General features: G+C 55.3%; 10 protein-coding genes across 10 annotated transcripts; 5 read left to right on the top strand and 5 right to left on the bottom strand.

The window, feature by feature from the left end:
* Nucleotides 1-892: 892 nt before the first annotated feature.
* Nucleotides 893-3,369, top strand: AYL99_02824 (hypothetical protein; the record flags this gene model as incomplete). Its single annotated transcript, XM_018834340.1, has 2 exons — nucleotides 893-1,364; nucleotides 1,991-3,369. The coding sequence occupies 2 exons, from the start codon at nucleotides 893-895 to the stop codon at nucleotides 3,367-3,369; spliced, it is 1,851 nt and encodes a 616-aa protein (XP_018696964.1).
* Nucleotides 3,370-4,261: 892 nt separating this feature from the next.
* On the top strand, nucleotides 4,262-5,902 carry AYL99_02823 (hypothetical protein; the record flags this gene model as incomplete). The annotated part of the gene is made up of 4 exons (XM_018834339.1): nucleotides 4,262-4,313; nucleotides 4,373-4,417; nucleotides 4,477-4,760; nucleotides 4,823-5,902. 4 exons carry the CDS (start codon nucleotides 4,262-4,264, stop codon nucleotides 5,900-5,902), a joined length of 1,461 nt encoding a protein of 486 aa, XP_018696963.1.
* A 2,475-nt stretch (nucleotides 5,903-8,377) lies between these two features.
* Nucleotides 8,378-10,277, top strand: AYL99_02822 (hypothetical protein; the record flags this gene model as incomplete). The annotated part of the gene is made up of 4 exons (XM_018834338.1): nucleotides 8,378-8,666; nucleotides 8,750-8,881; nucleotides 8,967-9,275; nucleotides 9,439-10,277. The coding sequence occupies 4 exons, from the start codon at nucleotides 8,378-8,380 to the stop codon at nucleotides 10,275-10,277; spliced, it is 1,569 nt and encodes a 522-aa protein (XP_018696962.1).
* Nucleotides 10,278-10,913: 636 nt separating this feature from the next.
* AYL99_02821 (hypothetical protein) lies at nucleotides 10,914-12,677 on the bottom strand (the record flags this gene model as incomplete). The annotated part of the gene is made up of 6 exons (XM_018834337.1): nucleotides 10,914-11,412; nucleotides 11,472-11,589; nucleotides 11,650-11,830; nucleotides 11,894-11,981; nucleotides 12,042-12,589; nucleotides 12,642-12,677. 6 exons carry the CDS (start codon nucleotides 12,675-12,677, stop codon nucleotides 10,914-10,916), a joined length of 1,470 nt encoding a protein of 489 aa, XP_018696961.1.
* A 585-nt stretch (nucleotides 12,678-13,262) lies between these two features.
* On the top strand, nucleotides 13,263-14,414 carry AYL99_02820 (hypothetical protein; the record flags this gene model as incomplete). Its single annotated transcript, XM_018834336.1, has 2 exons — nucleotides 13,263-14,225; nucleotides 14,304-14,414. The coding sequence occupies 2 exons, from the start codon at nucleotides 13,263-13,265 to the stop codon at nucleotides 14,412-14,414; spliced, it is 1,074 nt and encodes a 357-aa protein (XP_018696960.1).
* A 189-nt stretch (nucleotides 14,415-14,603) lies between these two features.
* Nucleotides 14,604-15,395, bottom strand: AYL99_02819 (hypothetical protein; the record flags this gene model as incomplete). The annotated part of the gene is made up of 1 exon (XM_018834335.1): nucleotides 14,604-15,395. One exon carries the CDS (start codon nucleotides 15,393-15,395, stop codon nucleotides 14,604-14,606), a length of 792 nt encoding a protein of 263 aa, XP_018696959.1.
* Nucleotides 15,396-15,806: 411 nt separating this feature from the next.
* On the bottom strand, nucleotides 15,807-17,790 carry AYL99_02818 (hypothetical protein; the record flags this gene model as incomplete). Its single annotated transcript, XM_018834334.1, has 7 exons — nucleotides 15,807-16,081; nucleotides 16,147-16,307; nucleotides 16,372-16,506; nucleotides 16,617-16,879; nucleotides 16,968-17,039; nucleotides 17,097-17,629; nucleotides 17,694-17,790. 7 exons carry the CDS (start codon nucleotides 17,788-17,790, stop codon nucleotides 15,807-15,809), a joined length of 1,536 nt encoding a protein of 511 aa, XP_018696958.1.
* Nucleotides 17,791-18,645: 855 nt separating this feature from the next.
* Nucleotides 18,646-19,539, top strand: AYL99_02817 (hypothetical protein; the record flags this gene model as incomplete). The annotated part of the gene is made up of 1 exon (XM_018834333.1): nucleotides 18,646-19,539. The coding sequence occupies one exon, from the start codon at nucleotides 18,646-18,648 to the stop codon at nucleotides 19,537-19,539; it is 894 nt and encodes a 297-aa protein (XP_018696957.1).
* A 674-nt stretch (nucleotides 19,540-20,213) lies between these two features.
* AYL99_02816 (hypothetical protein) lies at nucleotides 20,214-21,005 on the bottom strand (the record flags this gene model as incomplete). The annotated part of the gene is made up of 3 exons (XM_018834332.1): nucleotides 20,214-20,245; nucleotides 20,367-20,484; nucleotides 20,724-21,005. 3 exons carry the CDS (start codon nucleotides 21,003-21,005, stop codon nucleotides 20,214-20,216), a joined length of 432 nt encoding a protein of 143 aa, XP_018696956.1.
* Nucleotides 21,006-21,720: 715 nt separating this feature from the next.
* On the bottom strand, nucleotides 21,721-24,751 carry AYL99_02815 (alanine-tRNA ligase; the record flags this gene model as incomplete). Its single annotated transcript, XM_018834331.1, has 3 exons — nucleotides 21,721-21,894; nucleotides 21,954-24,571; nucleotides 24,661-24,751. The coding sequence occupies 3 exons, from the start codon at nucleotides 24,749-24,751 to the stop codon at nucleotides 21,721-21,723; spliced, it is 2,883 nt and encodes a 960-aa protein (XP_018696955.1).
* Between the last annotated feature and the right edge of the window lie 266 nt (nucleotides 24,752-25,017).

Below are 25,017 nucleotides of genomic sequence, written 5' to 3'. Positions count from 1 at the left end.
TGCATTAGTCTGTCACAGTGACACTTCCTCCTTGGTGTATTGCGCTGTTACAGCCACACCGCGACACCCCTGCTCCTTTAGCCTCCGAGGGGTCACGGACTCACGGTGAGGACCCTTGGTCCACCTCCATCCCCCTGCTCGGGCCCCGGTCCATGTCCAAGCCATAGGGCTAACCGTTCACATGCGTAGTTCACTGGGTCCATCTCTGATCTCAGAGAGACTTTGGCTCATCTGAAAGAGACAGGGCCCCTGCTTTCGGTAAGACCCTTCTTGTTCCCTTGGCTAGTTCATCATGCCTGTACAGATATTCCAAACGACTATATCTCACGATTTCGCCCCCTCCATCTGCCAGGCCGGAGTATCAACTTCTACAAAAATCCTCTCGACACCTTTTCTTCCCTTCGCTGCCTGGACCTCGTCGTGCTTGGCAGTCTCAGTCTGCCTGAGCTAACACCCAGCATCCCCCCCCCCCCCCCAACGTCCCCCGAGACAACCTCGAACGCGCCCGCTCGGCATCATCCCTCCTCCCTTCCCGCGCCCACCCCCATCTTTACTCCTTCCAGTATTGATCGGCACTCTCTCTGCAAGCCTCACCAGCTCGCTCTTTGTTTGTCAGAAAAGAGAAGAAAAACGCCCGTTCGGCCCCAAGAGCATCTAGGCCTCGGAAACCCGTATTCGTCGGCGCTTTATCGATAGCGCTTCCGGAGCCTCAAAAGACCTAGAACACTCGCATTCACGCACCCTCTCGTCCGCCCCGGGTCGCGCAATCCTAACAAAAATCCCATCTCGGCCCATAAGCCTTGCTGCTGTCACCGAAGACCATATACTCCCTGATCTCTCCCCAGCCCATGCAGCCACATTGAACTTGAGTGCTTTCCCCCCATCCTCGACAATGCTCGCCCTCGAGCATTCTCGTCGTCAACAATTTGACCCAGCATACGACTTTGAGCAAAGCATCCAAGCTCCCTTCCCCGGCTTGACCATGGACACCTACGACTCGACTGAGCCCATGATCAACTTCCACCCTCTCCCATACTCGTTCTTCGACAACCCGTCCATGTTTGCGACAGCTCCCATGCAGTCGCTCAAGCAAGAGATGCCGCCTTTCCAGGAACTACCGCCGGCTCTGATTTCGTCGGGTTCCGCACCGTCGATCGCCAGCGCTTCATCCTCTACTGTCGGTTCTCCATACTCGGGCCCCTCCCACACAGTCTCAAGTCAAGATGGCTTTGATCGATCCTTTGGTCTGGGTGTCATGCCAGCTATCGTCAATCACGAGGCCTTTTCGCAAGATATCCTGGGAACTTCCATGGAAGCTGAGCTGTCATTGGGGAGCCATGAGAAGCTCCCCGACAGTTTTGTGGGTGAGTGTGCAGATCTTTCCTCTTCTCATCCGCGACCAAAGACCGGTGCCCTTTTCAAAGCCCAATCCGTGCAGCCGCTGTCATCATCTTTTATTGCTTCGCCTGAGTCACTGTCTATCCATACTTTCTTTGATCAAGGCGTGTCCACTGTGCCTTCAGTCACTCCCCAATCGGGCGTTTCCACTGCTACCCAGTCCCCTTCATCCGAGCAGACTCGGGCTACGCCGACCTTCAAATCACCCACCACACCTGCTTCAGCATGTTCCAGGCGATTTTCCGTTTTTTCTCCTGGCAAAGCGAGAAGCTTCCCCCAAACTTCGCGCTCACAAACAGCTCCCGTCTTCCATCCGCATTTGCTTTCCTATGACGCGCAAACCGCACCGCACCAGCAACAGCATCATCACACGAGCCGCTTTCAGTCTCATTTCTTTGCCCAGAGCAGCGGCAACTTCATGCCCCCGCTGGAAACTTCCTGTTCGTCTCTTCCGCCTGTCTTTCCTTGCCCGTTCACTCATCTCCTTGTTTTTGCTTGCCTTGATTATTTTCCTGGTGGCTCCTATACATGATTGTTCGCGTCTTTCTACTTCGAAATCAGGGGAAATGAAACTAACGAAGCTCATCCACAGATCCATCCTTGATTCACGCTTCCAGACCGTATGGCGACACAGTGTTCGCCGAACACGGAGTTTTCGCACCAAGCTTGCACTCTTTCACCACCACCTCTCCTTCCGGCTCACCAGCTCCATCACCTCAGCCATACAACGTTTATCCTCCAGCCCAATTTTCCGAACCCCTCACCAACACCAACTACTATCAACAACCGCATTACATGAGCCGGCGGCCTTCTCTAGCTTCTTATGTATCCGGAGTTTCACACCCAAGCCCCACGTCAGAAATCGATGATGACGGGCGGGACAAGGGCCGATGCCCACATCCTGAGTGCGGCAAGGTCTTCAAAGACCTGAAGGCTCATATGTTGACCCACCAAGCCGAACGGCCAGAGAAGTGCCCGATCCTGACCTGCGAATACAACCAGAAAGGATTCGCTCGCAAATACGACAAGAATCGACACACCTTGACCCATTATAAAGGGACCATGGTGTGTGGATTCTGCCCTGGATCTGGCTCCCCGGCCGAAAAGAGCTTCAACCGAGCCGATGTCTTCAAGCGCCACCTGACATCTGTCCATGGCGTCGAGCAGACACCTCCCAACAGCCGAAAGCGCAGCCCATCCGCAAACAACCGAAAACTCTCCAGTTACTGCCAGGATGCTACAGGCAAATGCTCTACATGCTCAGCTACCTTCAACAATGCTCAAGACTTTTATGAGCATCTTGACGATTGCGTGCTGCGCGTTGTGCAACAAGAGGAGCCTTCCGAGGCGGTCAATGTCCAGCATCTCTCGCAGATCAGCGTCGACAAAGAGGTTCAAGAAACCCTGGACCGTCACATGATCAAGACGGAGGATGCTCCAACCAGCTTCGATGATGAAGACGATGAGGACGAGGAAGATGACGATGAAGATGACGAGGATGATGATCCGTCCTTTAACAGTCGATCTGGCAAAGGCGCACTCAAATCCAACAAAGCCTCTGCCTCGTCGCGAGCAATCATCGGCGGCGGTATTTCCAAACCTGGCAAGTCTTCAAAGAAAGGCATGACCTGGTCCAAAGGCGGAGTGGCTCTTGTCGGCAAGGGCCGCAAGAAGCGAAGGCACTATCCCCCGTCATGGGGCATGGCCGCCGAGAAGATGCGCATGAAGAAGCGCGTGCTTTGTGTCTACGACGGTCAGCGACGCCTGTGGAAAGATGACATGATGCTTCACAACGAATTCGAGGTTCGGATGACTCTGCCCGACGGTAAGAGCTATGTTACCGACCTCGATGTCGAGACTCTCAAGCGAGCTGAGGCCTTCCACAACGCCACAGCTGAAGAGAGGGGCCCCTGGATTCCGACCACAGAGGATGAGAGTCAAGGTTTTGACCTCAATGCTCTCATGGCCTAATTCATCTACTGTTGACCTTTTTTGTATTAAAGGCGTGTTTTGAGCGGTTTTGATATGGACAAGTTGATCTCAAGATTCCTTTCCTAGGGGAGATCCTTATTCAGTTGTTTTACTCTTTTAATGTCTTTTGGAGATCATGGACGCTCTCAACGAGCATGCAGCGATGCAAATGTTGACATGAAATTTCTGACCAGGTTGAAGCAGCCCTGAAAAAAAGTTGGCAATGCTTCTGATGAACACCATGAGGTGTGGGACAGGGAAATGGATTTTTGGATATGTGGAGGAGACAAGTCTTGGACGTCAACAAGAGATACCCGTCAGTGGAAGCTCCCTGAGGTTGACGAAAAGCTCGTGTATCATAGATATCTAGGAAGGGCAGATCAGTAAGCGCTGAGCGCTATATATTGGCAATGAAGGAATTCCGTTGACCTTCAAAAACTCCTCGAGCCCTTTTCTTCTCGCCTTTGTGTCTAGCGGAACTGTCTGAAGTGAAAGCAAAAGGCCGAAGCATTTACACTGGAGGGGCTCACTAGGCTTCTTGGGGGCCCCTCACAACGCTATTGCTGGGTGCCTGGGTAGCTGCCTCATGCTCACTAGGTCTAGTGAGACGTAACTTTGCCCCCCCAAAGTCTCGATGTTGGCGAGCCAGTTAAGGGCTGTGCCGCGCCAAGCTTTCCGTCATTGATAGACAAGGGCGCACCCAACCTCGAAGTCTTCATGTCAAGACCACGAGTGGAAGGGCCGACATCTATCAAAACAAATTCGTATGCCGATCTGCATCCCTTTCATTCCCTTGCCCATTATCAGCAAAGCACAACAGCAAGGGCAGAATTCAAGCAACAGCTGAACCAACCTTTTGACCTTGGCCGCAGACGCGGCGCCCATCCACGTCATGGCGAACGATCTTCAACCGGAACCGTACGATTATGGCGTCGTGGTACACGGTACTTCAAGGTCTTTTTCTTCAGGTGATCGGGGCCCGAGCTGATGATTGCCATCATAGAAGCGCCAAAATTTGATCTTGCCGCCTACATCTCCAACTACAGAGGTATGTCATATTGTCCCCGCGAGGCGGCTTGATCTGTGCTAATTTCCTCCCTACCACAGGTCGAACCGTGTTCCGGCGACTTCACCTCATCGCATCATGTTCTACGTATCTGGCGGAGGAGGCCGCTCGAATGGCCGTTCTCGAGGCGAAGAAAGGTAGCGATGTCCGCAACTACCTGGAAGCATTGGCACTGTTGGAGCGAGTGTCAAGAGGCAAGAACCCAGACCACTTGTTGGATCCAGCATGGGCTTCTCAGCAAGAAAAGAAGAACGTCGCCGAAACCGCCCGTCTGGAAAGTGAGTTGAAGGGATACAAGAACAATCTGATCAAGGAGAGCATACGAGTGAGTTAGGGGCGCACCGATCGTGCACTGTGGGAGACAGTTTACTGACCTTCCTCCCCCAGATGGGAAATGAAGATTTGGGTACTCACTACTATACAATTGGGGACTTGAACAATGCAGTCAAAGCCTATTCCCGCATGCGAGACTACTGCACTACGGCAGCTCATATCACGTCCACTGCGTTCCGAATCATTGCTGTTGCGATCGAACAGCGCAATTGGCTGGCTGTTCAATCTCAGGTGCAGAAGGTTAAGAACATTCAGCTCAAGCCGGAAGACATGGCAAGAAACCAACCAAAAATTCAAACGGCCGCGGGTCTCCAGCAAATGTCGAATCGTGATTACGCCGATGCTGCCGAAAGCTTCCTCAGTACTGACCCCAGCTTGGGAGATCATTACAGCGATGTTCTGACGAGCAACGATGTGGCCGTCTATGGTGGCCTGTGTGCGCTGGCGTCCATGTCTCGCTCGGACCTGCAGACCAAAGTGCTGGAAAACAGCAGCTTTCGCAATTTCCTTGAACTGGAGCCGCACATTCGTCGGGCCATCAGCTTCTTCTGTGCAAGCAAATACAGCCAATGTCTGGAGATCCTCGAATCCTACCGGGCGGATTATCTCCTGGACATCTATCTACAGCCCCTCGTTGCCGACATTTACACCAGAATCCGGACTAAGAGTATTGTTCAATACTTGCAGCCCTTTAACAAGGTCACCTTGGCAAGCATGGAGCGGATGTTTGGGCGGGCCTCGCCGTCGAACGGAGCTTCAAACGGAGCTACAACAGGAGGTATCCTGCAGGAGATCGTCTCGTTGATCCAAGACGGCCGGCTCGGTGGCCGGATAGATATGGAGCGTGGAGTCCTGGAAACAGTCGAACACGACGCCCGGGCTGAGTCCCAGCAGGCTGCACTGGACATGGTGGACGCCTTTATTCAGGAAGCCCGCATGAAACTGATTCGGTTGCAAGTCATCAATGCTGGGCTCGAGGTCAGGCCGGCTCCTAAGAAGAAAGCATGGGGTACAGATCAAGGGGACGGTAAGTGGATGGACGAAGGCGACGGAGCATTCTTGGGCCCGGGCGGCAGAGACATCATGGGAAACGATCTTGAAGGACCGACATCCTCTCAACGCAAAGGCGGATAGGATCAGTCACGTAAGCGGAAGAGGGAGAACTGAGCAATGAAGCGCTGGCACGAATCCTGAGGCGCGCTTCCCCAGTTCCTACACAGACCACCCGATGACCTTGGTGAGGGCCAAATCAGCGCATGGCATCGTGCAATAAAATGGCCACAACACAGCAAGGCGCAAATTCTTCTCTCGGAGATGGTCCGCACTGGGTCGGCGCAATTGCTAGAAGTGGGGGCCTTTTTCCGAGGGTCCCTTGGTTCGTTGTGTGGATGGAGGGCTCGAGACGGTATACCAGGGGAGCAGCTTGACGGGGGATGCATGAACGGGTCACGAAAATGACACTAGTATCAATCATACCAGGTCCAGGATCCCCGATGCTTGGTGCATTGGTGGCAGGGACGACGGTATCACGACTGGGGTTTTAGATTTTGCGAAGCCCGAAAGCTAGGCAAATGGAATGCGGTGGTGGGAGTCGCTTTTCTTTGCTGTCTTTCTGTCATCACCCCAGTATCCATGTTGGCACGCCACCTTGGAGCAGTCGGTCGATGGAGTCCCAGGCTCCTCCCGAGGGCATGTACCGACTCCCACAGCCAAATCGTCAGCCATCCTGGAGACTGCCGTACAACGCGACGGGCATGCTTCGTAAATCACTTCCACGACTAGATACGAGGATGGATCGGGACCAGTGAACGAGATGACTTGCATGGACGTGATAGCGCGACGGAGTGGACACATGTAGCCAGGAGATTGTGGTCTGGGAAGCCTAGTGACCCCAAGGCCCTAGGAGAGGACTCGGAGATAGGTTGTAGTCAGCACTCAGATCAATCATTGCTTCCCTCGTTGCTTGTCGTAGGGCATTTATCCCATCTTGGGTAGAAGGACGAGGAAGCCAAGAACTGAGAAAAAGTCGGGACAGTCTGACTCGGGGCATTCCACTGGGATCGGCACGGGTTGGTTCAGGCCCAGCAGGACAGGGATCATGTTGGTAGTCAATAGTTGACTATGCATGAGGTGATCGACAGGGCATCCACCGCTGTGCACTCCACTCACGCTGTGCAACTCATCACTGCGCACGGTGCCGTGAGACTCGTGATTATTTATACCGAAGTGGTTGACTAAGTGCCAGACACGGGTCGGAGTGCATAACCGAAGATGGGATAGAAACCTAGGATGGTACACCAGCTCTCGGGAGGAGGTGAGTGAGATCACTTTCCGTGTCGGGCTAGATAGGGCGGGATGCAAAGAACAGTCAATCCCTGGGTAACTGGAGCACACTATTGGACCTGTACGTACAGGACTCGGTACATGCTTTGTAGGTGCGGTAGGTCCTAGGCAACGCCGGGGAGAGACTATGGCTCATTTAGGATGTCCGATGCTGCTACGCGAGGCTGCGCCCACACCTGGTGGACTTGTGTGGCTGGCACCTGCATGTGTCAATGAGCAGCAAGGGATTGGTTCACCTGTTCGAGCGTACACGGTGTCGACGTCGCCATTGGATTAGTGAACGAGTCGTTATACGCTGTGGTTGGGTAACCTACGTACGTGTACCACGCCCTACCAAGTACCGAGTACTACATACTTACTTACCACGCGCCATTGTTATGTGAGCACGGGATCGTTTTTCTGTCGTGGGTTGGACGTATGGGGGGATAGATCCGAGTATACATGCCACATTGGGAGAACATGCCATCGTGATGGGTAAAAGACGCGATACGTCGCATACATACATGCAAGTGCCAGGGCTTAGGTTCAGATGGACCAACCGGTGGGGATGGACACGGAGATGAACTTGCAGGGCATGGACCGAGCACGCAAGGATATCCATGCTGCATTCCGCACAGGAGCTTCGACTGCAAGATGGTGACCCCTGATCAGACAAAGGGGAAGAAGATAGGCCTCCAAAAGACGAGAGGGCGTGGGAGGAAGAACTAGAGAATGACATACTCCCTGCTGCACCTCGGAGGTACGTCGTAGTGCATATGAAATGAGAACAAGGTAGTACGAGGTAGAGAGGAATGTGGAGGAAGCACTGCAACAACATCCTCGTCTGGGAAGCCTGGTCTGGCTCAACTGCTGACAGACGGACCTCTGGTTCCATCCCCAGAGAGACCCAAAGGGGCACGTACACTGTAAGTCAGGAGGGCGACGATGACCTCAAAAGTCGCCGTAGCAGAGCAGAAGACAAGTCTGCAAGAATAATGTCCTGGTTGATCTCGGGATGAAGAGTGCACCCGACGTGCGGAGACTTTTTCTCCTCTCTTCACCACATACATAATGGCGACCTCAAACCTCGAGATCCTTCCATCCTGCCAACATCATGGGTGAGAGACTTTGAGTGCAGGAGGCACTGGTTGGAACAGATATAATATATATGACCTGAGGAGATGACTCCCTGGGAGATTTGTTGCCACCACTTCGTTTCACTGGCAGCTCTCCCCTGGTTTCTTAGCGTTCATCATCCTCATACCTGAAGCCCAAGGGCAACATAACATGGCCGCGAGTCGCCCTCCATCGTCAATCCTTCTACGGGGTGGCACCGTACTCACACATGACGACAATGACCACGTCGTGCGCCTGCAGGACACCGACCTGCTCATTCGCGACGGTGTCATCGTCGACATCGGGAAGAACATCTCCGCGCCAACCGACGACTCAGAAGTGATAGACTGCAGGGGGAAAATTGTCTCCCCCGGCTTCGTCGACACGCACCGTCATCTCTGGCAGACGCAGCTGAAGGGAAGACATGCGGACCAGGGCTTGGTCGCGTACATGTATACCGGTAGGGTCCATTCTGTTCGCCACTTGCGCATATCAGAGACAGTCGTTCTGCGTGGTGGGTTCTGTTGACCCAACAAACGACAGGCAACATGATGTCCTACGCATATACCCCAGAGGACATGTACTGGGGCCAATTGTCAGGCTGTCTCGAGGCGATCCACGCCGGCACCACGACGGTCCTGGATCACGCCCATTGCGCCTGCACGCCTGCTCACGGTGAGTCCTGTAGCCACGCTTGATCACCGATCGATCGAGAAAGACAGAAAGAAAGACAGATGACTGAGTCCACCGTCGGAAACAGCCGCTTCGGCACTCGACGCAGCCCTCGACTCGGGCATCCGCTGTATTTTCGCCTACAGCATTCCCATGCGCATGGCCCGGTGGGATCAGTCTCAATGCATCCCGGACCAAGACCTCCTTCCCGAGTGGGCGCTCACGCAGATTGCGGAACTGGCCCAGAAGCACAATCGACCTGCCGCAACGGTCGAGATTGGCATGGGCTTTGATAGCTGGTTCCTCCCCCAGGACATGGTTCTGGGCATGCTCGGGAAGCTGAGGACGAGTGGTCTACGTGTCCTTACTACTCATGTTGGATGTAATGCGTTTATGGGTAAGTCCTCTTACAAGACCTGCCGAATGTCGCGAGTCCCGTGACATGGGTCGGATGCTTCCCTGATACACTTAATTGGAGAGGGATTGAAGAGCAGAATATCCTTGTTGGGTCGACTTGACACCTCTTCGCCATGGTTTGAGGCTGACCTCTGAACCCCCAGGTCTCCAATCACCCATACCCAAATTCCACTCGTACAAACTCCTCCGCTCGCCCTATCCACCATCGGACACTGCCCCGAGCATGCCCTTTCTGCTTCTCTCGCACTGCAACGGTCTCCCTCAAGAAGATCTCTCCATTCTCGCAACAACCGGGGCCCCCATCTCCAGCACACCCGGAACCGAGGCCCAAATGGGCATGTCCTACCCCGTGGCCCTGGACCCAGCTCTGAAGCAGTCTCGCACTGCCAACGTCTCGCTCGGCGTGGACTGCCACTCGAACGACCCGTCTTCTATCCCGCTCCAAGCGCGCATGCTGCTGCAGCTGACCCGGGTGGAGAAGAATGCCCGCATCGTCGCCGAAGGGAAGTTTCCGTCCCGAGACGTCACGGGCACCTCGGAAGACGTGTTCAACCTGGCCACCATCCGGGGCGCGCGATGTCTTGGCCTCGACAAGGACATTGGGAGCATCGCACGCGGAAAGAAGGCCGATCTGCTCGTCTTCGACGCGCTCGGGAGCGTGGGCATGTTGAGCGCGGCCGAGTACGACCCCGTCGTGGCGGTCGTGCGGTTCAGCGAGGCCGCGGATATCGAGTACGTTATCGTTGACGGCGTCGTGCGCAAGAGGGCTGGAAAACTGGCTTCGACGCATATCAGCGGCCACGCCAGTCAATCGGCGGCGGGAGCGGGGACGATATTGGAGTGGCGCCAGATCGCGGAGCAGGTCAGACGCAGTCAGAGAGAGATCCAAGCCCGGATTGACGGACTCAGTGCTGAGAAGGCAAGGGACATGATGCTGAGTACCTTTCACACCGATCTGAGCAGGCTGGTCGATGCCGAGTAGGGTACGCAGAGAGACCCAAGATTGATCTAGGGCAAGCTCCATAGGTAGCTAATGCCGTCAATGTTCAAGGACGGCTTATGGGTTGTTTCCGGCCTGAATACTGGTCTCTTCTCCTCCCTACTCAACTCCTCCGCTTTGGACATTCCAGAGACCGCCCTGGAGAATCCTCGCCCAAGAGTAGTCCTTCCTCTTATAGAGAGGTATGCATGCACTTATCTTGCGTGAATTGTCATCTAGAGCTCAATAGCCATATTGATCCTGGCTCCGCCGCTCTCTCTCTCTCTCTCCAAAGCGTCGTACCTCCATATGGGCGAGGGTTGGATAGATATGCAGGACGAATACCGAATCGAGGATGGTGCCACGTTAAAGTGAGTAGCGCGGTATCCGCTAGCCAGTAAAGGACTAAACGCCGTATACCAGTATCGGCACTACCCGATGGTCTAGCCATGAAGGGTAGAAATATCTATTTATCTCTTAGAGCACCGAATTCTCAACTCCAACCCTTTCTTTCTCCTTCTTTCTTTCCGTGACTGAGAGCGTGTCACATCAACGTTCTCCACTGGATTCTGTTCTGTCAGGTCACGCATCCATCCCATCCATCCAAACAATCCGGGTTTTCGATCTCTGGTTTCGCCCTTATTGAGGAGGACGCCACTCGTTGACAAACTTCCCCCTGGGCCCCGGCAAGACGCTCTTCCCGCGCTTCAAATACACCCCGTCTCCTTTGGTACCGGTGAGCCCGCCATTGTCGCGGTCCCAGACTACCTTCCCCCGAAGGACCGTGTACCGCGGCCAATTCTCAAACTCCATACCTTCGTACGGCGTGTAGTCGATGTCGTGGTGGAGCATGGCGTTGTCCAACTCGAACGGCCGCATCCGTCCGTCGGGATACCAGATGCAGAGGTCGCCGTCGTACCCAGCGGCGATGGTGCCCTTGGTGGGCAGTCCGTACAGCTTCGCGGGGTTCGTGCAACAGACACGCACAAAGTCGTGGATGCTGAGGCGGCCGCTGGTCACGCCTTTGAACAACAAAGGGAGTCGTGTCTCGACGCCGGGGATTCCGTTTGGGATCTTCGCGAACAACGGTTTTCCGTCGATGAGCCCAAGGCGCTTGCCGGTTCCGTGGACGTGGAATCTATCATTCTTTCACTTAGCAGTGGACGCGAAGATACGAGCTTTCGGAAGAAAACTGACTTGGTGGCGGCATGATCCGAGGAGAAGGTGGTGAATGTGCTGTTCGCGATGCCATCCCACAACGCGTCCGTCTCCTCGGGCCGGTCCCGAATAGGCGGAGAGCACACATATTTGGCCCCTGACGCGAGTATTATTCCATCAGCATCAGCATTGACATGAAACAGGTCGAGTCGCGCACCTTCGAATTGCTCGCCCTTGAGCTTCTCGGACAGCAGCCAGAGATACTGGGGACATGTCTCGCCGTACACGGGGAGCAGTCGGGTCTGGGCTTCCCGGATGTGCTTCGCGGCTTGCGGTGCAGACACATGAACCAGGAGAATGGGCGTGTCCATCAATTCGGACAGCGAAATGGCACGGAACTATTCGGGGTAAGTGAGTCCTGCGATGAGCTCGATACTTCGCAGGATGGGATGGAAACCCACCGTCGCTTCCCCTTCCGCAATGGCCGGACGAGAGACGGCGTGGAAATAGGGGTCCGTCAGCCCTTGCTGCTCGAGGGACTCGATAATACTACAGCAGACATGCTCAGTCGACAATGCAACGCTTGCTGTCCACAAAGATCCTACTTACAACTCGATCATATCGTGATTCTCGGCGTGGATCATGGTCGTCATGCCGAGCCGCCGCGTGGCCGTCATAAGCTGAAGGATCTCACTGTCGCGGAGGATCATGGGCCTGTAGGTCATGTACAGCTTGACGCTGGTGACGCCGTGCTCGTGGACCAAGACGGGCAGCTCCTCCTCGAGGACTTTCTTGGTTGGGTTCGTCAGGACCAGGTGGAACCCGTAGTCGCAGAAGGTCTGGCCCCTCGCGAGCGTCGCGTACGCTTCCACCGCCGGGAGCACCTGCGTCTCGTGGCGGGCTTGCGAGGCAAAGCAGATAACCGTCGTCGTCCCGCCACAGACGGCGCTGCGGGTCCCCGTCAGCCACGTGTCGCCCGTCACGATCTCGGCCTGGTCGAGATGCACGTGGGAGTCGACACCGCCGGGTGTCACGTAGGCGCCCTCGGCATCTATGATCCGGGTCGATGGCTGAACAGGCAAGGATTTGCCGATACAGGTGATGACACCGTCTTTGATCCCGATATCCTGGCCGCGTACGATGTCGGATGCATTGGCCTGGCGGGATCAGTCAGAGGAGGGTTGAGGTCGATATTCTGCGGAGGCTTACAATGACCCCATTGCGCACGATCAGATCGAATTCCATTGTGTGGGTGGTTTTCTGCCCCAGTTTGCTCGACCTGTGTATCTCAAGCACAGGTCAAGCAATCGCAACAAGGTCAGAGGGCAGGCCAATTCGAAATCAGGTCGATCAATCAATAGCACCTGCCAGGAGCTCTGTGCTGGTCCAGTCGACAAGTTCCAGACCACATCGGCCCAGCATCGGGTGCGAGATATCATATCTCCTTTCCATCGCATTTGCGCGCCTCACCTCACTAGACCTGGGCCGTTACTAGCGCTGGCCCCGCGCGCGAGACAGTCCAAACCGTCGAATAGCAATAGATGGATATGCTTTGTAGGCGATCTTGTCGAAGTCTTGGAAGTCGAGACACTGGCGCTCAAGACCGCATCGATCGAGCGGACATATACGAGACCCACGAGAGGACGATTGCGCCTACCACTGCCGCTGCTGGAGGCAATTAGAGGAATCAAACTTCTTCTGTCGCTTCAGGACCCATGGCGGTTGCTGTTGGGTCTTTCCTACGGCATAACCGGTGCATTGTTAACCTCCCCGAGCAGTCTGGTGCCCAACCTATCTATCACCAGTGTATCGCGGGATACAATCGACAGTATGCCTCGTAAAATAACCGTTGCAGCTGCCCAGCTGGGGCCGATACACATCGACACCCCCCGGCAGGCCGTGATCGACCGGATGGTGGTGTTGTTGGGAGACGCCGTGTCCAAAGGAGCACAGGTGGTGCTGTTTCCCGAGACAGCCCTCACGACCTTCTTCCCCCGGTTTCTGATCGACGACAAGGAAAAGCTCGATTCGTTCTTCGAGCACGGCGCCGATCTGGCCCAATCGCCCAACTTGAAGGTGCTGCTGGACGAAGCCCACCGGCTGGGCGTGGACGTCTCGGTCGGTTTCGCCGAGCGCACCCCGGAAGGCAAGGGCTTCAACTCCTGCATCTACTATTCCGGGTCCCAGGGCCGGATTGTGAGCAAATACCGCAAGACGCACATCCCGGGCACGTTCGAGCCCTTTCCCAACCCCGACGCCATCAACCAGTTGGAAAAAAGGTACTTCGCGCCCGGCGACCTCGGATTCCAGGCCTTCCGCGTGCCGGGCCTGCTTCCAGACGCGTTGAAGAAGGAAACAGCAGGTGGCCCCCCCTCACGGGAGCTGGAAGGGAAGGGCGACCCGATCATGGCCATGATGATCTGCAACGACCGACGGTGGCCGGAGTCGTGGCGGTGTTACGGGCTGCAGGGCGTCGAAGTCGTCCTGATCGGCTACAACACGCCGTCGTTCAGTCCCGACCTGGTCAGCTCGCTGGGTCCCAAGACGGAGGAGGAGGGCGAAAGGGAAGCACTGTACCATCACCACCTCGTGCTCAAGGCCAACAGTTACATGAACAGCTGTTTCTCCGTGGCCGCCGCCCGAGCCGGGCGTGACGACGGGAAATGGCCGCTGATTGGGGGCAGCTGCATCATCGACTCGGAGGGACACATTAGAGCTGAAGCAAAGACAACGGACGACGAGGTCGTCGTGGCGGAAATCGACTTGGAAGAGGCACGTCAGGGCAAAGAAAAGGTATGTAATCGAACCCCCTCTCCACCTCGTTCTGAAAATATATATATATATATAGCGTGTGCTGAGATTTTGTAAAAGCTGTTCGACTTCCACAGACATCGACGCATCGAGACCTACGGAATCATCTCGAGCCAGACGGGGGTCGTCGAACCTCCTTTCCTGTCACAGAGTGAGGGATTGCCTAACTAATTGAAGCTGCTCACTACCTGGGGGAGTGAAGATGGAGATATCCAACCTCTCCTTATCCGCCTCGTCTATTCCCTTTCACGCTCAGAAATAGATGTCCGAGAATGGAACGGGTAGAAGATTTCTTGAATCATCTCTAGTTGTTCATCTCTCATATTCATCTTGAAACGACGTCTATAAGCTGCTCTCGGCCTACATCCAATCCTGTCCGCGTGCTGCTCTCGCCGCCTTCGAACCCATGTAGAGACCCGCCCGAGGCGTCTTGAGGCCCTCTCGCACGATGCCCACGAGCAGGTGCACCCCCATGGTCACGCCGTCAATGACGGCCACCTCGTCGCCCACGTCGTGTTCACATCGGGCCTTCATCTCCGTCATGCCCGCACACCCCAACAGCACGCAATCCGCGCCCTTGTCCTTCAGCCGGACTGCCGCGTGGCCCATGCTCTGCAGCACCTCGCTCTGGGGGCGGGACTCCAGCTCCAGCACGCCCAGGCCGACGGGCTCGCAGCCCACGGAGAAGAAGTCCAGGCCGTAGTTCCGCACGGCGTTCTCCAGCATGCGCTGGGTCTTGACGTTGTTGCCCACCACGCCGAACCGGCCCCCGAGCATCCGCGCCGTGTACAGCGACGCCTCCATGATGCCGATCACGGGGCCCGGCACCTCCTCGCGCAGGGCGTCGATCAGCGGGTGGGCGCTGAAGCAGGCCACCAGGAACGCATCGAATTGGTGTGCGATCGGGACGATGGCGCGCGTCGCCGCGTCCGTCGAGATGGCCGCGTCCAGGTATCCCTCGATGGCCGAGGGGGCTGGACGAGGCGACGTGAAGCCCGTGACCGTGACGTTGACCGGCAGGCTGTTGGCCAGGGATTGCAGGCAGTTCTCGGTCATGAACCTGGTGCCGTTCGGGTTGACGAGGAGGATCTTGACCTCTTTGGTCGATTTGCCCGTGATTTGGGGGAGGCTGGTGGTGGTGGTGGCCGCCATGACAAAGATAGATGTGCGTCTCTGTATCCTACCAGTGTATTTCTCCAGATACCCTGTCTACCTTCGGTGCTGCAGGCTGGTGTACTCGGATAGATTTGACTTCCCAACTCAACAACAGTTCGAAGCAGGGGTATGAGAAGTTCACGCTGTTGTCCCTCCGCCGCTCCCCAGTATCATGATAACACATTCGGCTTACGGGGAGGAATATGCTGCCTAACTTCATTTAGAAGGCACTCGCAGAACGCCGTCCCACTTTTTCGTCCTCCACAAACTCGGGCAATTCCGCTCGATTCCTTCCCCCTCCGGAGCTCAAGAAACTCGCATGGCTTCTCCCACGAGGTGTGATAGGTGACCCGTATATGGGAGCACGGCTGCAAATTGGTTGCAGGAGCAAGATGCAATACATCGATCTCAAAGATATTCAGAATCCTTTAGAAACTGGTCGTGCCTGAGGGCGTCTTGGCGCAATGGTTCGGCCATGGACAGCACGTTAAAGAGTTTGGAGGCCTTGCGGATTGAAGACGCCATGGCAAAAGCCACGGTAACCCCAAAGTATGCCTCATGAGGGGCTGCAGCAGCCAACTCGTCGTAGATCAGGGCGAACTGCCGGCAGAGGTCGTTCTCGAGGAAGTAGGTGATACTGCGGGAGAATCCGATCGACATACGTGTCAAAGAGCACTTTGGCTCTGTTTTTCAGGATGTCTCGTAGACCAGCGCGCTGTCCGTCACCTTGGCAGGATTCAAGCCGCACGCTGATCGGTGATGCATCCATCTGCAGTGGTGGGATTGCGTCGAGCCCCGGCCCCATGATCCCGGTTACCTGGAGTACATATCGAGCTGTCGCCTGCTTTGTCGGTGTGTCCAAATTGGAGCTCGAATGCTGCAATTGTCTCCTCGAGAAACTGGATGATGCTGCCGCAGCGTCAGATTCGGCACCGAGGGGCCCGTAAGTGAGGATAGTCAGCGAATCTCTTACCTTCGTGGGACCTCGAAAGTCGGCAACGAGGGACAATGGCGGATATCTCGACGTGGGCAGTTATGGCCATGGCTATTCACAGTTTTGTAAGTACTTCGAGAAGCTTTCGCGTAAGTCCGCCCGGTATTGGCGGTCCTAGGCGATATCAGTACTGAGTGAGTGGTTGCAGAATGCTTCCTGAAAATGAAGAAACAATGTATAGCATCACATGAATCCGTTACCGGTCAGACAGACACTAGTATTACAATTTGCTGCTCGCCTTATCTTCCCTCCCCTGCCGCAGAACCACGCTGTCGACCCGCCTCCCTTCGTCGTCCTGCTCAGCAACCTCCAAGACGGGGAATTCCGCGGGCATGATGCGGCGGGGTGTGGCGCCCGGCACGAGGCTGTACTGCGAGAAGTCCGTCACGCCTTTCTTGCGCAGGAAGTCTTCGTCCAGGTCGAGCAGGCCATTGACTTCCTCGGCGGGCGATCGCAGCATTGCCAGGATGGCGTCAGAGTAGATGGTCTGTATAGCAAGAGGAGGTGAGTTCGGTTAGCATGTGATGTTTGACAAAGTATACTGTGGGGGTTGGGTGGCGGGAAAACAAACTTACAGCCTTTCTGAGATCCTTGACGAGTTCTGGGTCTCGCTTCACTGAGTCTTGAGTCGCTGCTGATTCGATGGACTGCCTACGGGTTAGTCCACTGCTGCTTTTCAACCGCAAAACAATGACGCGACATACCGCGGCAGGCCAGATGCTCGTGATGGCCATCTCTTTCCGTCCTTGCCTCACAAAATCCATAGCCAAACCCTTGGTCAAGACGCTCATACCCACCTTGCCGATGGCGTAGGCGGTCTTGCCCCGGAAGAAGCGCGAATAGATGGGCGGCGACACCACGATGATGCGTCCCTTCCAGCCCTGTTCCCCAAAGTGAGGCAGCGCCGCTGACACGGCCGCGTACAACCCTTGCGGGTTGACCTGCTGGAGCAGCATGAAGCGCTTGACCGGGGTGGTCTCGATGGCGGACCACCAGATGGCACCGGAGTTGTAGATCAGCACGTCCAGCCGGCCCAGGCGGCGGGCGACCTCGTCGACTAAGTCCTTGACGTTGTCCACGTCCCGCACGTCGACGGGCAGCGCGAGTGCGGAGCCGCCGGCCTCGGTGATCTCGCGGGCGACCGTGTTTATGGTCGACGCAGACGAGTTCGGATCGGGCGGAAACGACGAGGCCGGGATGGCACTGGCGTCGGACGTGGTTTTGGCGGCGACGACGGCTGTGGGATTCCGAGTTAGGGCTGAAATGTCATCCACGATTGTAGGTTCTTTCATCTGACTTACCAAAGTAGCCATGTTTGGCGAGGTCGATGGCGACTTGCCGGCCAATGCCCCTGGACGCGCCAATGATGAGGCAGACCTCTTTGTTGTCGGGGTTCATCTTGAAATTTGAGCTCGTCCAAGATACAAACGGGTCTTCCGGGACCTCAGCTGGTCAAGAGAGATACACATATATAAGTTCATTGATTATGGCCGTATGTGATGAGACAAGCACGCCATGGCACATCTGGATCACTAATAATTACTTCGGCCGATCCCCTTTTTCCTTCCCCAGAATATCGAGCCTGATGAGCCTCGGCTAGTCGTCGCGATTACCTCACAACGCCAAGATAATGCCAAGACGCTATTGCGCATGTGGCTAGTTAATCTTGGCAGGGGCAGAAGTCTATTACCAGTCACGTGCCTGTATGAGGACTTCGTATCTCTCTGCACATCCTCACACTGCATATGCTGATCCCAAACGTCACATCTGGATAGACATGTTGGGCCCATTTCTTGAGCCTGTGATCGCTTCTTTGTGTACGAGCTACACTACAGGTAATGAGAGTGCTTCGCCAAGATGGACCGTCGCCCTTCTACCACGGCATACAATCACGCCGTCAACAAGACTTCCTCAACCCAGACATGCAAACCTTAGAACACACTAACATAGTGACTCTTACTTGCTTGTCGAAGCAGACTGCGAGGTCCTCGCCCAGAATGCCCTCAAGGATTGTCTGAAACATGATGTTTGAGCACGTTTTCAAAAGGTCCTCACAAGGTAGGTCCTCACGAGGTAGGCGTTCACGAGGTAGGTCCTCGTCCTGAACCACTACGGGCAAAACCTTTTCAAATGCCAGAGGAGCATAAAGATGAGAGGCAATACCCAGAAGGATAGCGTATGCACACTCTCGAGCATAGCTTCCCATCAACAACACCCCCGGCCCAGTCATTCCAAAAAACAGCCTCAGAAATAATGGCGACCGACCTCGCCAGCACCAGCGTCTCCTCATTTCCCCATGTTGCCCAACATCAACGCCAGCCTCACCCTTCGTCAACCCTGATGGCGCCTCGTTTCATCTCCCCAGCCAACGCGGGTGCGTACCTGTCCGCGCTGGGCATCTCTTTTACTGAAGATGGCGATATCACCACAGATCAGGATCTCGGACGCGTCAGTTTCTCCGACGTAGCTGATGTCGTTGAAGATCCTGTTGCCTCCTCAGCAGCAGCAACAGGACACACTTGGAGATTCGTCGCTGAGGCCGACGAGGACGAGTCAGAGCCAGCATATGACTCGGACGAAGCAGATGACAGGTCCACCTCCTACGACGACGCATACGAACCGGATGATGACGGCGCTGCCAGCTCCGGCGACGAAGCAGAAATCAATGGATTATATGAAAGGGACGACGACGTTGACCTCTCCGACGAAGAGCCCACCGAAACCGATAGCGGCGCGCTCAGCTACACCGCCACCGCCCGCTACCTTTGCCTCGTCGTCGTGACCGACTTGCAGCCCGAGCCCGGCAACCCCGCCGCGCCCGCAAAGGAATACGTCACGTCCCTGGAAGTCAAGCAGGACCGACCCTTCACCCGCCACCACATCCGACTGCCGCACGCATCGATCGTCGTCCATCTGCTCTGGGACGATCGTAAGATGCAGCCGCAGTATCAGATCCGCCAGTCGTGGCAGGTGCCGGGCCACGTGCATGAATTCCGCATTGTCCACCATAACCTCGTCGACAGGCCGTGTGGTGGTCCGTGTGCGCGGCGATGTGCTTCGCAGTTCCGATCGGAGGTGCAGCATTGGGTTGATCGCAATTTCCGGTCGTTGGACGGTGATAGTGATGAGGATATGTGGATGGACTAAACAGATGGACCAAGAGCACCCGGCTAGTTTCCTCACGCAGACAGCGATGAACAAGTATCTATGGAAGAAACGGCCGACCAAATGGATAGATACACAGGTTGGATCGCATGATGGCGTTCCATAGCAGGGTTTGTACCGAGTACAGGTGTACCACCACAATGGAGGTTGAAACACAACTAGGGTCTATTTATCTTGATGGTGGAAGTCACTGACCAGTGATTGACACACTGGCTAGGAAATTGAGTATCGACATTGATATCGAGATGGTGGTATATTGCGGGCTCCTTTCTGATCATGAAAACGCCGAAATGGCACACAGAGAAACCCAACAAGGTGTCGACTTTCTCCGCGCGACGTCCATCCACACGGAAACTTTGTGGAATGGTTTTGGCTATGTAGGTACTTACGGACCCAATGCCTCCCGAGTGAACCTTCCCTTCCAACTCGACATCCCCCATTCACGACACGGGTCTGATGTGGTTGGCACACATTGCCCTGAGCTGCACAACCCCAGACAAACAAACTGACCTGTGTCGAGTATTCACTGTAGCAGCATGCATATGCAAAATCACATCTCTCGTGCCCGCGTCCCGAATAGCTCAAGTGCTCCAAACCACAATGCCTTCCTGTCGACATCTCTGATCTGTCTCGCTCATGCATCCATCCACCTCTGTCTACTCCTTGATTTTCTTCTTCTGGAACAACCCTGTGTGCGCGCACGTATAGCGTTGTTAGCCCTATTTCATTTCCTCCAAGGAGATCGCGAAGCTCCAACATGTTCGCTATGAGAATTGAAACACAGGCAGACAGGCAGATAGAGAACGTACCAGGGACCTCGGGCATCCACGGATCCCGCCGGCTGGTGAAGAACTCGCCCTTGGGCGGCAGGTCGGTCGGGTGGTCGAGCGTGCCGTAGAAGACGTAGACGAAGTCGCCGGCGTTGGCCTGGCCAATTTTTGTGTCTGTGTTAGCACGGGTCCGTTACTGGGTGATGGTCATGGGTTTGAGAGAGGCTGGGGTGGGCTGAAGGGGCTGGGAAAGGGAATAGGCATGGGAAAAAGAAAAACGGGCAATCAGAAGTTCATAGTCGTCGGTGAGTAAGTCGGTAGGGTGGTTTATTGAGGTCACCACCAACTCCTCCTCTCGCTACTGTGCAGTAATGCTAATGCTCTGGAAATACTCACACCGTACTCCAACAACCCGCTGCCACACACTTTGCAAAACTCGCGGTGCAAGACCGTCCCGGCGCCGTTGTCAGCCTCGTGGACCTGGACGGCGTCCCGGCCCTGCGTGACGCGGTAACTGTCCCGCGGGATCTTGCTGGTGATGCCGAAGCTGCCGCCCGTGAACTTCTTGCAGTTGCCGCAGTGGCACAGCGACGTGCGCGCCTCGTTCGCCGGGTCGGCCAGGGTGATTTCGTACCGGATCGCGCCGCAGTAGCAGCCGCCCGGGATGGTGTGCGTCATGTTTTGCTAGGGGGAAGAGGGTTGGCTGGCTGGCTGGTTGGTTGGTTGTTTGGTTGGTTCGATGCCGGAGGTATAGTATAGTTAGTGAGGTGTCGAGAACGCCCGGAGTCGTCACAGAGCTGGGTGGCGATGATGACGATGGCGGTGGTGGAGCGGGAGACGGGGTAGTGATATGGACTTGGGTCGTTATGTCAAAATATCAGACGCTCAATGGTGGAGGAGGCGGAAGAGGCGTCGTGGAAGAGGGCACACTTTGCATCTATCTCCCTACGGTGGTGGATCAGGGCTGTGACATGCGTGCGTACACCGGCTTCAAGAACAAGCAACAAACTCGCCAGGAAGGGGTCTGTTGGCCCTTTATTTTGCTCGTTGACGAACTCGGCATCGACATCGACATCACGCGAACGTCATTTGGTCCCTCATTCGTCATATTGCCGAATCGGGACCACCATCCTGGCTGCTCATTGGACACGGGAGCATTGCCCGTCCTGCACCCTTATTGGACGGTCCGAAACCATGCTCAAGGAGAAACAACGAGGTTGTTGTATTTTGCATTTATCACCAGTCACCAGGGGTATCCATCTGATGCCTACATGTGCTCCGTGAAGTGACATGTATCAATCAACACTTGCGCAGCCAATGATGCCCTCAAATCCAGCGCATATAGGGCCAAAAAGATTCCGAGCCAGGCCTCTGCGATGCATAGCAGACGCAATCATAGCTTGAACTTCTCCAAATAATCCGTTGCGGCCTTCAACGCCTCGTCGGTCTTTGACAGTTCCGTCCCGGTACCGATGGCAACTGGCTCCTTTCCGCCAGCCTTGCCGCCAACCAGCTTCGACACCGTTGACGACCATTCCGGAGATTTCATGCCGGCCTTTGCGCCGTTCTGTGGGGTTCACCGTCAGCTGAACGATTCCTGTATTCTTCACGGGAAATAAAACCTACCTGACCGACAAAACACCCATGGTAGACCTTGCCTTCAGGGTCCTTCTCATCCGCCACGATGATATACACACTCTTGTCCTTCATCTTCGTCTGGACATGCTTGACCACATCGGGCACAATTTTGGGGTTCCCCCCAATCGGTAGCCTGAGAACCGCCCCTTGGGCTTTGGGGTTCTTCTCAAAGTATTCCGTTATTGTGTCGATGGCCTTCTTGGTCTCCTCTTTCTGTAACTTTTTCTGCTGATCGAGAATCTCTTTGCTGATCTTGGCGAAGCGCTCTCGGAACTGCGATTTTCTCACCGCCGATATTGATAGGTTGTTGAGTTCAAGCTGGACGGCCTTTGCTTCTTGTTCCTTTGGCGACCCGAACGGCATCTTCTCGAGCTTGTCGAGTTTGGTAGAGAAATCTTCCGCCACGCGTTGAACTTCATGCGCATCCTCGCCGGTGACCGCGATAATTCTCCTGATGCCTTTGGCAATGCCGCTTTCTTCCAGGATGATGAGGTCCTTGATGTCGCCCGTGCTTCGGACGTGGGTGCCACCACAGAACTCGATGCTGACCGTTTTCCATCTCTCATCCTTGACATTTTTTAGGATATCGTCGACCTCGACTCCCACCGACACGACCCGAACCGGATCAGGGTAGGTCTCGCCAAACACGGCTCGGACACCTGCAATCTCACGGGCAATGGACAAAGGCACATTCTTGGCGTATACGGGGCAGTTCTGCCGGATATACTCTGTCGATATGTCCTCGATCTTCTGCAGATCAGCGTCGGAGACACCCGCTTTGTGACTAAAATCGAATCTCAACTTCTCCTGAGCCACCAACGAGCCCCTTTGTTCGACACCGTCACCCAGAACCTCCCTCAGCGCAAAATTGAGAATGTGTGTGCCAGTGTGGTTGTTCCGAATGGGCCACCTCCTCAGTTCGTCATACTCAGAGATTGCCTTGTCCCCCACCGAGAAGTGGCCGTACTTCATGTAACCCGTGTGTAACACGTAGCCGGCGTACAGCTGAACATTCTCCACCTCGAGCTCGGCTTGTCCATCGATGACGATCCGACCGGTATCAAACTCCTGACCACCCTGTTCCGCGTAGAAACAGGTTTGATCGAGGATAATACCGACCTGGTCATCCTGGGGAATATTTTTGGTGTCGGAATGGAACTTCTTCGCGTGATATATCGCCTGGATCGTGCTGGTGATATTGTCCCTGCCGTACTTGGCGCTGTCATCTGTTTTGGTCACACCGGGCATTTTCTCGAGTTGGCCCAGATCGTGCACGTCCAGCTTGAGGACATCGCTGGCCGCTTTCTTCTGGCCCTTACTGGCTTCTTTGGCGGCCAATCTCGCGGCCTCGAACTCGTTGTCGTCGATCGAAAGGTTTCGTTCCTCGGCCATGAGGCGGGTAAGATCAACCGGGAACCCGAATGTGTCGTACAGTCGCCAAACATCTGCGCCATGCAGCTTCTTGAGCCCCTGCACCTGGCTTTTCTGGGCGTACACCTCGAATTGCCGCTCCCCGCGATCCAAGGTCTTGGCGAAGGAGAGCTCTTCCTCGTTGAGAATCTCCTTGACCTCGTCTGCTTTCGCGACGATCTCCTTGAACATACCACCCATCTGCTCCACCAGGGTAGGCACGATCTTCGAGAAGAAGTCGCCGATTTCGACATTGAAGTATTTCCGGGCGTATCGCGCACCCCGTCTCAATACTCGTCGCACCACATATCCTCTGCCTTCATTGTTGGGAATGCCGCCGTCACTGATGGCGAAGGTCAGCGTCCGTACATGATCTGCCACAACCCTGTACGCAGTATCAATCCCGTCGACGTCCTCCTCCCCGAACTTTCCCGAGTAGGGTCTCGCCCCGGTGACTTCCTGAATCCGCGCGAATATTGGAGTGAAAACGTCGGTGTCGTAGTTGGACATTTTGTTTTGCAGGACACTGACCAGCCGTTCAAACCCCATACCCGTGTCGACGTGCTTGTTCGGGAGCGGTCGCAAGCTCTTGTCCGGTTCTCGGTTGTATTGAATAAAGACGTTGTTCCATATCTCCAACACGTTGGGGTCATCCTGATTGACGAGACTGGCAGCATTGCGACCGCCGATTCGATCGTAGTGAATCTCGGAACACGGGCCGCACGGTCCCTGGTCGCCCATTTCCCAGAAGTTATCCTTCATGTTCCCAGGCAGTATATGGTCCTCGGGCACCCCGACACTCTTCCAGATCTCCTTGGCCTCCAGATCCGGCTCCAGACCGCCGGCTTCGTTCCCTTCAAAGTAGGTGACATACAGCCGATCCGGGGCCAGCCCGAACACGTCTGTCAACAGCTCCCACGAGAACATGATGGCCTCCTTCTTGAAGTAATCGCCGAACGACCAGTTGCCCAACATCTCAAAAAAGGTGTGGTGGTAGCTGTCCTTGCCGACGTCGTCGAGGTCATTGTGTTTCCCGCCCGCACGTATGCACTTCTGCGAATTGACCACCCGCTTGTACTGGCCTTCTTTGCTCGAGGGATCGACCGTGCCGAGGAAGATCGGTTTGAATTGATTCATGCCCGCATTGGTGAAGAGAAGGGTAGGATCCGAAAGTGGAACCACGGGAGAGGATTTGACTGGGGGGTTTTGCCGCAAAAGTCAGTGGAAAGGACAATCGCAAAAGGCGCAAAGGGATAGATAAATCAATAGGCCTGGAGTTACCGACCGAATGTATGTCCTCGATCCTCAAAATACTTGAGAAAGGTGTCTCGGACTTTGGGAGCGGACCACTCGTGGGTGGATGTGGACAGAGCCATTGTCGAGGTCGTGTGCCGCCGCACAGTCGAGATACAGCACCAGGTGGAAGAAGTGTGACAATTCAACGACCGACTTGCTGCTGTTGGTGTTGCTGTTGGTAGAAGACAGTCCACTGTAGAACCACGTCGTTGCTGGCGGCTGCCAACGAGTAGTCGTGAAGGAACCACCACGGAAAATTTCTTGGTGAATTGAGTGTTGTTGGAGTTGTGAGTCAAGCGGCGGCGGGCGCAGTTAGCAATGGCGGTGCAGCAGCCCGCACTCCGGA

Source organism: Fonsecaea erecta (assembly GCF_001651985.1).
Source record: "Fonsecaea erecta strain CBS 125763 chromosome Unknown Scaff2, whole genome shotgun sequence".
NCBI lineage: Eukaryota > Fungi > Ascomycota > Eurotiomycetes > Chaetothyriales > Herpotrichiellaceae > Fonsecaea > Fonsecaea erecta.
The sequence above is the reverse complement of the archived record's forward strand: the minus strand, read 5'-3'. Positions and strand labels throughout refer to the sequence as shown.